Source organism: Chenopodium album, chromosome 5, assembly GCF_948465745.1.
Source record: "Chenopodium album chromosome 5, dcCheAlbu1.1, whole genome shotgun sequence".
Taxonomy (NCBI): Eukaryota; Viridiplantae; Streptophyta; class Magnoliopsida; order Caryophyllales; family Amaranthaceae; genus Chenopodium; species Chenopodium album.
In genome coordinates this window covers 78,884,194-78,897,926 of record NC_137838.1, presented here as the reverse complement: position 1 = coordinate 78,897,926, position 13,733 = coordinate 78,884,194, and the positions used below count along the sequence as shown (strand labels likewise).

General features: G+C 36.1%; 2 protein-coding genes across 3 annotated transcripts; both read left to right on the top strand.

Moving 5' to 3' along the window:
- Window positions 1-2,608: 2,608 nt before the first annotated feature.
- LOC145632445 (uncharacterized) lies at window positions 2,609-8,650 on the top strand. Its single transcript, XM_081684821.1, has 6 exons — window positions 2,609-2,764; window positions 3,088-3,627; window positions 4,447-4,887; window positions 5,511-6,018; window positions 6,451-7,892; window positions 8,026-8,650. Exons 2-6 carry the CDS (start codon window positions 3,102-3,104, stop codon window positions 8,037-8,039), a joined length of 2,931 nt encoding a protein of 976 aa, XP_081540947.1. The 5' UTR covers window positions 2,609-2,764; window positions 3,088-3,101; the 3' UTR covers window positions 8,040-8,650.
- Window positions 8,397-12,807, top strand: LOC145632446 (F-box/LRR-repeat protein At3g58900-like). Of its 2 annotated transcripts, XM_081684822.1 has the most exons (4): window positions 8,397-8,535; window positions 9,045-9,125; window positions 9,389-9,532; window positions 11,771-12,807. In XM_081684822.1, exons 3-4 carry the CDS (start codon window positions 9,450-9,452, stop codon window positions 12,624-12,626), a joined length of 939 nt encoding a protein of 312 aa, XP_081540948.1. In that variant the 5' UTR covers window positions 8,397-8,535; window positions 9,045-9,125; window positions 9,389-9,449; the 3' UTR covers window positions 12,627-12,807. The 2 variants fall into 2 exon arrangements, with proteins under 2 accessions (XP_081540948.1, XP_081540949.1); XM_081684823.1 differs by lacking the exon at window positions 9,045-9,125 and having other exon boundaries at window positions 8,445-8,535.
- The last annotated feature ends 926 nt before the right edge of the window (window positions 12,808-13,733 follow it).

The following is a 13,733-nucleotide window of genomic DNA, read 5'->3' as shown; positions in this document are numbered from 1 at the left end:
GTTATTTGCAAAAAAAAACAAGTTTTATAAGGTGGTTTTTTGCAAAATTTCCTTTTTATTAAAAATAACCTTTGACGTTAACAATAACTTTTTTTTATTATTTTATTTTCTGATTTTTTAAATTTTTTTAAAGTGTTAAACCAATTAGAACAGGACACATGTCAAATTAATAACGCCGCAACATCATTGTTGATAAAATAACTTAACTTTCGTTAACGGATATGGTTGTCAAAGGGTATTATTTAACTTAAAATTCATTAACAAATATGGTTGTCAAAGGGTATTGTTGATAAAATATCGTGAGGTGAAGGGCACAGCTTAGAAAAATTCATAAATAAAATTAGAACCACAATTTTCAAATTTTTAAAATTGAGAGAGGAGGGATACTCATATTCTAAATATATAGTAGTAAACTAGTAATGGCTATTGACAGAGTAGAGGAGGAGAGAGAATATTTTTTAGATGGGACATATGGGTATTTTTTTTTAATTGAAGGGTATAATGGTCAAAGTTTCATGAAGCTATATTGTTTCTCTTTCTGCAAAACCCATTGTTTGGCCATATTTCAGCTTCAAGAGCTTGGTCAAACACTACCTAATTCTCCTGTTTTGAGTTTCTGATTTAGAATCTTTATTATGGTTTTAGAGCCAGGTTTACTTGCAATATTCCCGCGCAAATTCTTGGTTGAATTTTTTATTTAAATCTTGTTTTTCAATCGAATTGATTGGTAAGGTTCAGAATACAATTTCATCGTGAAGATGTGTAAAGGAGGATTTACAAAACATGGAAAGAAAAAGTCGACCGAGGGAAATTGGCACTCCACAGCACTAAAAATAGATATGTTGTTAGGCTATGAGCACGTAACGGAAGCGTAAAATAAATCCAGAAATTTTAAAGATGAATGCAAGATAAGCAATATCGAAGAGACACACGAGCAATGAAAATAATTCCACTATATTAAAATTGAGAGTACAAAATAAAACTAATTGAAGGAGTGTATGGTTACAAGGTTACAAGGAGGAAGTTTAAGTATAAAGAAACTAATAAGGTGGAAAGACTTTCTAGTAGAAGACTTTTTTTAAATATGACTTTTTCTTGTGTTGATCATGTAAATGATGGCCATAGCAAATTTTGAATAATACTCTTTAATGGGCTTGTAAGAATTTGGGCCAACTTTAACACATGTATAGATTTAGTTGGGGTTTGGCAAAAGATAATCCCAAAAGGGAGTATGAATGGGGTTTTAGGGTTTGTTCATATTTAATGAACTGAGCTAAATTGAACTGAACTAATTGGAGCTGAACTGAACTGATTGTAGCTGAACTGAATTGAACTGATTGGAGCTGAACTGAACTGATTGGAGCTGAACTGAACTGAACTAAATAGAGCTGAAATTATTATTTTATGAGAAAAGGAGATTAGGAGCTGAACTGAATAGAGCTGAAATGAATATTTTATGAGAGAAGGAAATTAGGAGCTGAGCTAAACTGAACTGAATTGAACTGAGCTGAACTGAACCAAAATTAAGTTTAAGTGTTATTGAAAAAAAAAATGATTCTTGTACCATCCCAGATCAGTCAGAAGACATAAAATTTCTGTTAATAAAAACCTTTGAATGTACAATCCCTAAAGGGTTATTCGAAGAAACAGTTAAATTAATTTCTGCCCTTAAAGAAAAACCTGATTAGATGCTTGAGTTTCGATTGAGTTCATATCGTAATGGCGGAAGTTGAGTTTAAGGAGTTTGGTGGAGGTGGAACCGTGGAAGGGGAAGGGAGGAGAGAGAAACTGATGGACGAGGAAAAAGGGAAAAGGAAGGTGGGTCGCTGGGGATGGGGGAACCTAGGTGGCGACTCACATGGGTGAGGGGGGTTGTTGCTAGTGGAGAGGAAAAGGAGGGGTTAGTTGCTAGATGGTAGTGGTAATTTTTAAATTATAAATTAAATTACTTCCCATCTTTTTACAAAGGGAAAATTGCAAAAAATAATACAACATTTGGCCTGTTCTTTTTAAATAACATAACCCGTGGATTATACATGAATATTACAACCTTTTAGGGTATCAATTTTAAACAGGCAAAAATCGGATGCAACATGTTTAACAAGTTAACTATGCCATGTGTTGCTATATGATTGACTTAATTTTTGTTTTTCCCTTTTCTCTCTCCTTCCCCCAAACACCAACGGTGCTCCACTAATCCCTGCCACCACTACACCACTCCGATTCCATCCACACTACCAGAACCACCCCCTACCCCACATCCCACAACCCCACCAAGGTACCAACCAGTCCCTATTCCATCCCACCCTTTTGCAGCCCTGATTTTATCCCTTCTCGACCACCGCAGCCAACCCCCACAAACCCCGGCAATGAGCCGAAATCCCCCACGTGATGATCCAATGGAGATGAATGGTGGCCTGGTTGCGCAATTGCTGCTGTAAATTGATGCTAAGGTGCGACGATAAATTGTTGATGTAATAAAAGGACGGAAGGAGTATTATCTTTTGTAATTTTTCCTTTAACAAATACTAATGTCTAATACTTTAAATTAAAGTCACAACTTGTTATCTTGAAAAAGGTCATACCTTAAAAATTCAACCACTTCAAGAAGCAGTATCGCACATTAGCTTAGATAAAAAAAAAAAAAACCTTTAATCATAATTTGTGGTAAATTGCATTAAGAATTGAACACCCCTCCCAAAATATCAAAAGCCTCTTGGCTCTCGCAGATCTCTATCATCTCTCCCAATCGACTGTATTTCTGGTATTTTTCTTTTTAATTTTTTCTCTCCTCTCAATCTTTCAACTTTACCAATTTCCCAATTTTGTTTTTTTTTTTTACACATTAAGCTAAAAATCGGGCTAATTGAATACCTTTTTATGCTTGATTTTCTGCATTTTATCTTCAGTTGAGGCTAATTTGACTTGTTGAATTTTTTTCTTTATAATTGGTATTCGGCAATTTGAGTTACTTGCTTGCAATTTCAATTTATGTAATTTTTGGAATTCTTGGTAACTAGGGTTTTGATTCTATAATTGGGGCTATTGAATTTTTTTTTTTTTTTTTTAATTTTCTGGGAATTGTAGGTAATTAGGGTTTGATGGCTGACCGGAATGCGGTGGCTATTCGGCCAATTTGGGCGAGACAAGCTGAGGAAGCAAAGCTGAAGAGCGAAGCCGAGAAAACTGCGGCTGCCAAGGCGGCTTTTGAGGCTACTTTCAAGGATGTGGACAAGAGCAAACCTAAGGCTCTTGATTTATCTTCGGACAGTGAAGACGAGGCAGAAGATCTCGTAAACAAGCCAATTGGGCCAGTTGATCCTTCCAAGTGTACTGCAGCTGGGGCTGGAGTTTCTGGTGGGTCGGCAGGCTCACCGTGTACGTTTAATTTGATTACCAAGGATTCAGATGGGAGAAAGATTCCTAAAGGTGATGCTCAGGTGAAGGTTAAGGTTACCCCGGGAGTAGGGGTCGGAGGTTCAGACATTGATGGGATTGTGAAGGATCTGGGTGATGGGACGTATACGGTTACCTATGCTGTCCCTAAGAGAGGAAATTATATGGTCCATGTAGAATGCAATGGGAGGCCTATCATGGGCAGCCCGTTTCCTGTATTTTTCAGTGCAGGTAGTTTCTTTTTCACCTTTCTGCTTTTATTCTATTGAACTCGGAGATTCTAGTTGATGATAATGTGAGATTCAGCGATCAAAATGGAGTGCAATCTCTTCAGTTAAAGAATAGGAAACTGGAACAATGTCCCTCTGAAATTTAAGTAATAAATATAGTGCATTGAAATGTGTATGCTTAGTAATCAACTACGCTCTTTGTTGATCTTTACTCTTTGTTAGCTGACCCCACTTATGAGATTAAGGCTTTGATTGATTGATTGACTTGTAATTGTGTACACTTGGAAAACTTTAATTTCGAGTTGTGGGGGGGGGGGGGGGGGGGGATGTCTTACTGAAATTTAATGAACTTAGTGCATTGTATCAAATACTTAATTAACTAAAATCTTTGTTGATATCATTGCGCATATCTGAAGATCTATAATTTCGGTTGGGTGGGAAGATCAAAGAGGGACAAAGGGAGGTGTCTGATTACAGCCCATTAGCATGACTGTTTTCTTGCCATTGACTTTGCTGATTTTTTGTTGGCTAAATGTGAGCTTTCTCTTAGGGGACAGCTGAAATTGATCTGCCAATTGTGTAGAATTACTTGTTGCTTGTCAACTGTTGCATGTGCATATTATTTTGTTTTATTCATAATTGGGCTCGTGTTATTATGATATTAATGTTATTGTGTTACAAGCTGATTTTTTTAAATGCACTGGTTAGGTCACTTGGGCGTCTATATTTACTCCTTTTTTTGGACTGGATATGAGCTATTTGCTGTTTGCTGTACTCCATATATGTCTTTGCTGAATGCTGTGTGTCATACATTTTACAGGAAGTTCGAATGGAGGACTGCTTGGTGTGGCTCCAACAGTGTCATATCCAAACCTTGTTAATGCTAATATGCCAAACATGCCAAACTATGCTGGTTCTGTTTCAGGGGCATTTCCTGGTCTGGTTGGGATGATTCCTGGACTTGTTCCTGGCCCTTCTGGTGGGGTGATTTTGCCTGGTATTGGAGCTTCCTTGGGGGAAGTATGTAGGGAATTTCTTAATGGTCGGTGCTTCAAAACAGATTGCAAGTTTACCCACCCCACACACAACTTGCTCATGAGTGCAATAGCTGCAACCTCTACCATGGGAACCATGAGCCAAGTTCCAATGGCACCTTCTGCTGCTGCAATGGCTGCGGCACAAGCAATCATGGCTGCTCAGGCTCTTCAAGCCCATACTGCTCAGCTACAGGCTCAATCTAAGCTGTCTAAAGATTCTTCCAGTACTGCACTCTACCCCTTTTCCCCTAACCCCCCTCCCTATTGTGTTTCTTTGAATGTTGCTATCATCATTGTCATGACTGTTAATATATTCACTATGTGTTTCTATCATTGCTACTAATATCTCCACCACCCCCCCCCCCCCCCCACCCACCCAAAAAAGAAAAAAAAAACCTCTTTTAAAGAAGTTTCCTTTTTTGAGGGATGATGGTTTAGAGCGAACATCTGAGAAATATAGATGTTACTTTTGTGCCCTAGTAGGTCAGAAAACCTTTATATTTCTATCTCATGATATTCTTTAGGCTTGAGTGTATACTAACAGTATATTAATCCCAAGAATTTATTTTGAAACAACATTCAGAAGCTAGTGAATAGAACTTGGCGATTTGCTCAAAATAAGTGTGCTAAATAGTAATATTTTTTGCCAACATAAAGTAGTTTATATTTTCAACGTCAGAAATGAACTGTCAATGCTAATACTTAATGAGTATATTATCATCTATTCTCACATTTAATATCTTTTCTCCTCTCCTTAAGTCCATCCAGACCCCCCAAAAGTAAAAATTTACATACAATCAGATATTTCTATGGGGATCCTTCTGATGTTACTAGCAACTATGTGCAGGTGCATCTGAGGCAGATAATAAAGCTGACGTGTTGAAGAAAACCGTCCAAATTAGCAACCTCAATCCTCTTCTCACAGCAGAACACCTGAAACAACTTTTTGCCTTTTGTGGTACTGTGGTGGATTGCACGATCACTGACTCAAAGCACTTTGCTTACATAGAGTATGCAAAACCTGAAGAGGCAACGGCTGCGCTTGCTCTCAATAACATGGATGTTTGTGGCCGCCCCTTGAATGTTGAGATGGCAAAATCACTTCCTCAGAAACCTGCTGGTTCTTCAGCTTCATCCTTGCCAATTATGATGCAGCAAGCAGTAGCCATGCAGCAGATGCAGTTTCAGCAAGCATTGCTGATGCAGCAGACAATGACTGCACAGCAAGCAGCCAACCGTGCTGCTACAGTGAAGTCTGCTACAGATTTAGCATCAGCTAGAGCTGCAGAAATATCAAAGAAACTGAGGGCTGATGGTTTTGTAATTGATGAAAAAGAGCCAGAGAAAAAATCTAGGTATGACTTGGGAGTTAGTCGTGCGGTTTTGTTTATTTTTCCTGCTGCTTGTTGTCTTATCTGATATGATTAGATTTCATCTAAAAAACTGTAGAATTTGACAACCTGGGGGATTGTTGACGGTGCAGTTTCTTAGGGATATTTCTTTTTTGACTTGTGCCGAAATTTGTGGGAATAGTTGTGATTTGGTTGATTGTTTGCATGTGTTATTATTGTCGTGAATCTTGTGCTCATATCTGTATACTGTTGGGATTGTTCTTGCTCTATCTGTGCGTCACGTAACATCTATATTTTGGGCTGTCTTAAAGTTAATTGATAGATGAAAGGATATTTCTCTTGCCATATACTTAGTGAACATGACAGAAGTTAACATTGGCCTGTTTGATACTACAGTTTTTCTTTTGTTGCTTATTATGATTTTTTCTATTGCAGATCTCCATCACCTTCTATTGCAAGGTCTAAGTCCAAGTCAAGGTCGCGATCACCTATAAGTTATGGTAAAAGACGTAGATCTCGATCTTTCTCACCTGCACGCCATTTTCGTAGTCGGAGATCAAAGTCTCCTCGAAGGTCTCGTCATAGATCTCGTTCTTTTTCTCCTCAGAAAAGACATTCTCGAGATCATAGATCCAGGTCTCCAGTAAGGTATCGCCACTATACAGGCTATGAATATGATAGGCGGTCATATAGAGATGTTAGTGATAGATCTGGAAGGAGAGATTCGAAAGGATCACGTGATTATCATGTGTCTGATTTCAAAAGGAATAAGAGTAGGAGTTCTAGTCCTCGAGGGAGGAGATCGTATCGAGACCGTTCAGATTCACCAAAACCTCGACATCGTAGGAATTCTGGTCACCGCTCCAAATCACCTGGACTTCACCAAGGAGGTAGATCTTCCCCTGCGAATGATGCAGACAAGAAGTTGAAACATCGTCGGCGATCTAGGTCTAAATCTGTAGAGGATAGACACAAATCGAGTAAGAGAATTGATGAAGGCAAGGAGAAGGCAAAGTATCGTGGTAGGAGGCGTTCTAGGTCTGCATCATCTGAAAATAAGCATGATAAGAGTGGCAAGTTGTCCCCCCAAAGTTCAGATGAGAACTTAACAACTCAAAGAAAGCGCTCAAAGTCAAGATCAAGATCGAGATCAAGATCAAGATCAATGGACACTAAGGATCATTCGAAGGTGAAAGAAGGTGAGCCTGTTGATGAAAAAGAAGAATCAAAATGTGGGGAAGGAATTAGATCCACTTCAAATGTCAAAGAAGTTTACAAGAAGACATCCTCTCAATTAGTGGATGAGGATAAATCTAAGATTTCCAGGCACTCAGCATCCAAATCTATTAGAGATGATGTTGAGCATAAGGGAATAAAGGATGAAGGCAGGAAAGAAAAACGTAAGCATCGTGATAGGAGGCGTTCCAGATCATTATCTGCAGAACACGAATCCCACACAGGCAGCAAGTCCTCTCGGCATAGAGAGGACAAATTGAAGGATAAGCATAGAAGACGGTCAAGATCAAAGTCTCCTGAAGGCAAAGAGAAAAGGAGAAATAGCGGAAGCATTAATGATAAACTAGACCGCAATAGCAAAAAGTATGTAAAAGACGAAGACGAAAAGAGTTCCAGGAATTCAACTGACCCCAGGGATGGAACTTCCTTAAGCAACTGTTCTGGAAAGAACCCCTCTATCATTGAGAGTGAAAGATCTGAATGTGATAAAAGCAAGTCAATTAAAGCTACAATTTATGAAAGCGAATCTGATCGCTCTGATGTTGCGGAAAACTCTAAGAGTCGGTCTAATTGTGATCTAGAAACCTTTGCTGAAAATAACAACATTGGCGTTGATCCTGATTACTCTTTTGAGCGAGAAGGTGAAATTTAGTTTGTATATTTTTCCTTTTTTCATTCCTCTGCATGTCTACATCTCTGTTTTTATGCTCTATGTCTGAAGTTCTAATAAATTCGCGCTTTTTGCTAAAAATATTAAAATTTATGTATTCACAGGTGGTGATAATTGAGATGCTAGTCAATAATCAGCTCATTCAGATTCTTTAACTCATAGCCGAGTTGAGGTTAATGTTGATGATAAGCATTACGGACAGTACAATTTCAGATTTACCGCCTTGGAGAGATATTCATGTGGGGTTGCTCAACAAGCTACAAGCTGTATCTATATTAGGAAAATGGTTCTGAAGCTTGAGGATCACATCTTTCTTCAAATTTCTTCACAAGACCGTGACAGTTTGACCTCAGGCAAAAGCTAGTGAAGGATCAATTTGTTTGAATTCTGAACTTGCGGATGAGCAGTGGCTTGCTTATAATTTGTTTCAGTGCTCAGAGGTTTCTGATGATATTGTTCTTTACACAAATTGGCCTTGCTGCCTCTTTTTTTGCAGGTATGATGGAGGTGAAAGAGGGCAATGGTTTCTTTGTTGGTGACTTGTGAAGCCTTTTTATCTTCCTTTATGCAATGTCAACGTCCAGTGTTAGTAGCAAGGTTCTTTGATATAAAATGTATGTTAACTTTCTCTTGCTAAAGCAGAAACGAATTTCTTGCAGTATTAATTGAGGACAAATATGCCTTTTTTCTGAGTTTATCCTAAAATAATCTGAAATGTTTTGTTGTTCATGTCTTTGGTAAGATTTTGCATGATAGAGAAATGCTGGGGTTCTCTGGTGGACTATTATGTTTCAATTTAATTCTGTCAAGGGAGGGAGAGAAAGTGTGATATAGACTGCTATCTGGATGGCAGCTTTTATAATTCTTTCCATTGTGCATTTTCTGGTCAAAATGTTAAATAGTCTGTTTTGGGTTTTGTTTAGTTTGTTTTTATTTTTCGATTTTTTATTTTATTTTTATTTTTTTTAATTTTAACTTATGTGTCAATGATGGGTGGTCATTGAACCTCTCCTTGTAGTTGTCACTGATCTTAGGTCTTTTCTCTCTGTTTTCTTTTTTATTTTTTTTTATTTTTCTTTTCCCTTTTCTCCCGGGTGCTGGGTCTGTTACTTTTGATGCACAGGTGCTGACTTCACAATGGAAGCTTTTGTTAGAACTTTTCCAAGTGAAATTGGAAGGACATGTTCTGTGAATTTTAACTGAGGTATGCCATCAAAGGAGAGTTTTTTTGTATTAAGGGGTTGACAGGTGTTTTCGAAGATTGTTTATCTATAGATTTTTGCTCTATATATGAAGGTTTATAGCCGTATATCTTGCTTTTGAGTTCACTAGTGCTTGGCTTATGCCAATATCTTTTGCCTTACTTCTTTTTCTTTTTTTTTTTTTTCTTTTCTATGAAAAAAAATATTTCCCCTTTGGTCTTTCTTTCTTTTCTTTTTCCCCCCTTCCTTGCTCTCCATTTTCCAGAAACCTCTTCCATTAGCTAAGCTACTAAGTTCAAGCAGAAGTAGATGTGCTGAGTGAAAGCATGAAAAAAGGAATTTGTCAAGCAAAGCAAACTGGCCTGGCTGGTAGACTGTATGTTTCATTGTTAACACTAGTTAACTTCAGGTAATTTTCTGCCGAGCCTCTGAATTGATCTGGCAGGTGTAGTCGGTCTTTTTGTTCATATTGGCTAGTCTTATGTCCAATATGTTTATGTTTGTGGAAGTTTTCATTGGAACTTTAGTGCGGCTTATTCAAGTTTCTCTTTTTGTCAATTGACAATTAGGGTGTCAAACGCTCTCTTGTATGAAATGGTGTACAGGAATCAATTATAACTGATGTGATTATTTCCTGGTTTGTTAAAGGTGTTAAAGTAGATATGAGTATGCAAGATGATACATCTGATAAACTTATAACACAAGTAGCTTGTAAATTTCCTGGTAATTAGAAGGAAATTGCCGCCCTAACCTGCCTTTTGATCTTTGTTAAGGTTCATGGAAATTCGCTTCAATTGGTAATCCTGTCTGAAGCATGTTCAAGTGCTGTTATTTTTGCTGCTTCATTCTCTTAGTCTTTTATGCATCTGTTATGTTACCATCTTCATTTTCTTGGTATTTTTTCCCACCTCTTTATTTGTCAAGATCCCCCTGCCCTAATTTCCCCCTCTTCTCCCGTTTCTTGTGTTTTCTGTCATTTATATTAGGTTGAGCAGTGTGATTGGACACTGAAGCATGTGGCCCCGTATTATCATATTTTTGAGACTTTTTTTTCTCTTTTGTTTTGGGGGAGGGGGATGTTTACATACCTGAATCTTTGCTAGTTATTTTTATATATTAATCATGTTTTTATTTTTTTAAAAAAAGAGCATAATTTTTTTGCATTATTTCCTACATAAGTGTGATTGAACAAAAAAATTATTGCGGATTTACTTTCTGATACAGAGTGTTCTTTATTGCTGCTATTGAGCGAGTACAATCATTACAATTTACAACTCAAGACTCGTTGGTTCCAATTCTAAGTTCACTTGTCAGAACATAACAGTTTAGTACTCTTAATTTCTTAAACACGGACACTACTTATTTTAGGACAACTTTTAAGTACTTTATGATCAATCTACCACGAGGTGCACAATAGTACGATACTTATGGTACATGAGTGTGAGGGCGTTCTAGAGGTATATGAGCTTTGTGCCCATCTATGGGGATCTGATGTTGATCTTTGCTGCCTTGTTAATATGTGGAATTAGTGGCTATTGCATCCGAAATACGGAGTAATTCCATTGGATGATTTTAATAAATATGAATCAAGTCATACGATAATAATGTACTTAGCATTAGCATTAGAAGAATATAATGTACTTAGCATTAGCATTAGGAGAAAACATAGGATTGCAGGAAGGAAGAGTTCTTTCTCAGAACATAGGGAAATTACTTCCAAATTTTCATTGTATTTCTGTCAGGTGTACAAACCGTAGAGATTAGCTTCTCTAATTTTTCCAGCTGTCAAAAAAAAAAAAAAAAAAAATATAACCACTAATCAAAAGGTACAAAACATGATTTAAAACGCTATGCTAGTACTCATATAATGGTTACACCACATAGTAATGCATCTCTCTGGAAAACCAATTTAAAAAAAAAAAAAATCTTAAAAAGATAGGAGGATTTGGAAATTTAATTAAATAACAAAAAACAAAAATTGAATTCGGGGTTGTTTGACATTGCTGTGGTTTTCTATTTTTTGGTTTTTTGTTTATTATAAGTGTATGATATATGTCACATAATGAATAAAAAATTATTAAGCTTATTAAAATCATAATAATTTTGAAAATTGATAAAAAAAAAAAAGTGAACACACTTTTTTCTTGTTTTTGGTTTTTAGTTTTAAAAAAAAAGGAAATTGAAAACTAAAAATGGTGCCAAACAAGCCCAATTATTTGATTGGTTAATGGGTAGTTGGTTGCAACGGTTGTGTAAGATATTTTTCCTATATTATTAGTTGCAAATTAACTTGGTTTAGAAGTCAAAGTTAAGATAGAAGTTTACTATCTAAAGAGTTTCCTAATAATATTAGGCGTGTGACACACTGACACCATGAGACAAGGATTAGTTCTTGTTTATTTATATGTATTTTGTTAATTAATTTCAAATTTCCATATTCTATAACCAAAAAGCGTACATTAATTCAACTATAATTTTTCTCATCATACACAATAATCGCTGTAAATTTTCTTTTGAATCAAATCCTATGTTTGATCTTAAAGCAATGTTGAGGTAATTCTTCGACTTTTGTTTAATTTGTTCTTTAACAAGATAGATAGAATTTTAGTTTAATTTTTATTCAAAGTGTCATGATTTCTTGCTTCAGGTGTCGAAAACGGCCTAAAAGGGATGAAAATAGTGCAGTTAAAGATAGGATCAGTAATTTACCTGATCATGTTTTATTAGACAACATACTTTCATACCTTCCAACAAAGGATGTCGTTGCAACTAGTCTTTTGTCGAGGCGATGGAGGCGGCTTTTCACCGGGGTAACACGTCTCGACTTTGACGACTCCCCTATATCACATTGTGCGGAACATCCACACTTGACCGAGCTTTTCCCTACTTTCAAGATGTTTGTTGATAACATGTTGCAAGCATGTCAGTCGAAAATTACTACCACATTTAGGCTTCACTTTGCGAAAACTAATCTCGATTGTAATGTAGGGACTGTAGGCTATTGTTATGATACTTGTTGTTACCCCGAATTGGAACCTCGACATGTTAATGAGTGGTTAACATATCCCTTAAGCCGAGGGGTTAAGAAGCTCGATATTCATATTCGTGTAAGGGAGCCTGATAAGCTGCCCTCGGCTATCTTTAATTGTCGAACACTAGAGGTGTTGAAGCTCGACGTGAATCTTGATCTTGAAGTGCCCTCGACTTTGTGTTTGCCTAACTTGAAAGAGTTGCATATCTCTGTAGTTTGCTTCCCGGTTGATGACTCTTTGACTAGGCTCGTTTCGAGTTGTCCGTCTCTTGAGTACATGACTCTATGTGGTTCCTTGAGTCCTGTGATTCCCATCAGTATTTCTTCACATTCTCTTCGTACATTGAAATTGAATACGTTTTTCTGTAGTAGTATCTTAGGGAGCAAGCTTGTACTTGATGTTCCGAATTTAGAGTATTTATGGTATGTGGATGATTGTGCGCCGTGTTCTGAAATTCAAAAATTACAATAGATTGCAAGACCCCCTTGTAGAAGAGTGCAAAGGACATCCATGTAAGAGACAAGAGAATTCATCAATGTCGAATCTCATTCACAATTGTAGTTTTGTCAAATTAGAATTTTATTTGATTTGATCTGCTTTGTATTTGTTGGCTTTGATATCTTTTGTAAATGTCATATGAATCTTTTATCAATGAATTGATCTTATTTCAAAAAAGAAAAACAAAAAAAATAAATAAAATTGAGGTAAGTTCAGAAAAATGGATATTTGATGACAAGAAGACTATTACTCGTGTTACTTTCAATTCAAAAACTGTCAAGTGTTAGCTTTTCTAGTTGGATGCCCAAGTATTCTCAGGTTTATATAATGCCGTTTGAAATCATATATGACCATTATATGTTGTCATAACTGTAATACCCCGTATTTTTATGTATTTTTATAAAGTATTTAAGTATTAATAAAATGTATTGTCAAGGGTTTAATTAAATATTTTAAAGGGTTAAAGTATTTTAAATATAAAGTTTTATAAAAGTAAAATAAGTTTTGGGTCAAACGTTTATAAATTATTGGGCAATGTAAATTATTCCTACATACTCTTATTAGGATAACCCATTCCAAAACCCATAACTTAAGCCCTATCCCATAACTCAAGCCCACATTTTTATAAGCCCAAACTTAACCCTACACTTTTTACTCTATAAATACCCCATGAATTCCCAAAAATTTCCCACACAAAAAGGTTAGTCTTATTTTCTCACTCTTTTGTTTTATTAATTTGTGTAATTATAATTATTGATTTATGGGTTTTGATTTTATTGTTTGAAATTAATTTAACTAGTATCAAATTGTATTTTGATGATTGAACTTTATAATTTTCAGATTTTGTAAATTTTATAACCTAGGGTTTTTAATTATTGAAAATCATGATTTTAGGTTTTTATGAATAATTGATTTAGGGCTTTTATAGTAATGATGTTTTGAAATTTTGGTGATTATAACTACTTATTAGTTTAACTTAATTCCAGATTTATTTTGAACACGCAAATTCATGTTTTAATAATTAGATTTCCGTTCGTTAATATTAATCTCGTTTTAATCCCGATCAGGTTCTAAACTCCT

What these genes read in the sequence shown, in the direction of transcription:
- LOC145632445 (XM_081684821.1), top strand. Translation starts at nt 3,102, where the DNA reads ATGGCTGACCGGAATGCGGTGGCTATTCGGCCAATTTGGGCGAGACAA. An exon ending in TCCTGTATTTTTCAGTGCAG is followed by an intron (nt 3,628 to 4,446) that starts GTAGTTTCTTTT and finishes TACATTTTACAG; the next exon opens with GAAGTTCGAATGGAGGACTG. An exon ending in GAGCCAGAGAAAAAATCTAG is followed by an intron (nt 6,019 to 6,450) that starts GTATGACTTGGG and finishes TTTCTATTGCAG; the next exon opens with ATCTCCATCACCTTCTATTG.
- LOC145632446 (XM_081684822.1), top strand. Translation starts at nt 9,450, where the DNA reads ATGAAAAAAGGAATTTGTCAAGCAAAGCAAACTGGCCTGGCTGGTAGA. An exon ending in TTAACACTAGTTAACTTCAG is followed by an intron (nt 9,533 to 11,770) that starts GTAATTTTCTGC and finishes TTCTTGCTTCAG; the next exon opens with GTGTCGAAAACGGCCTAAAA.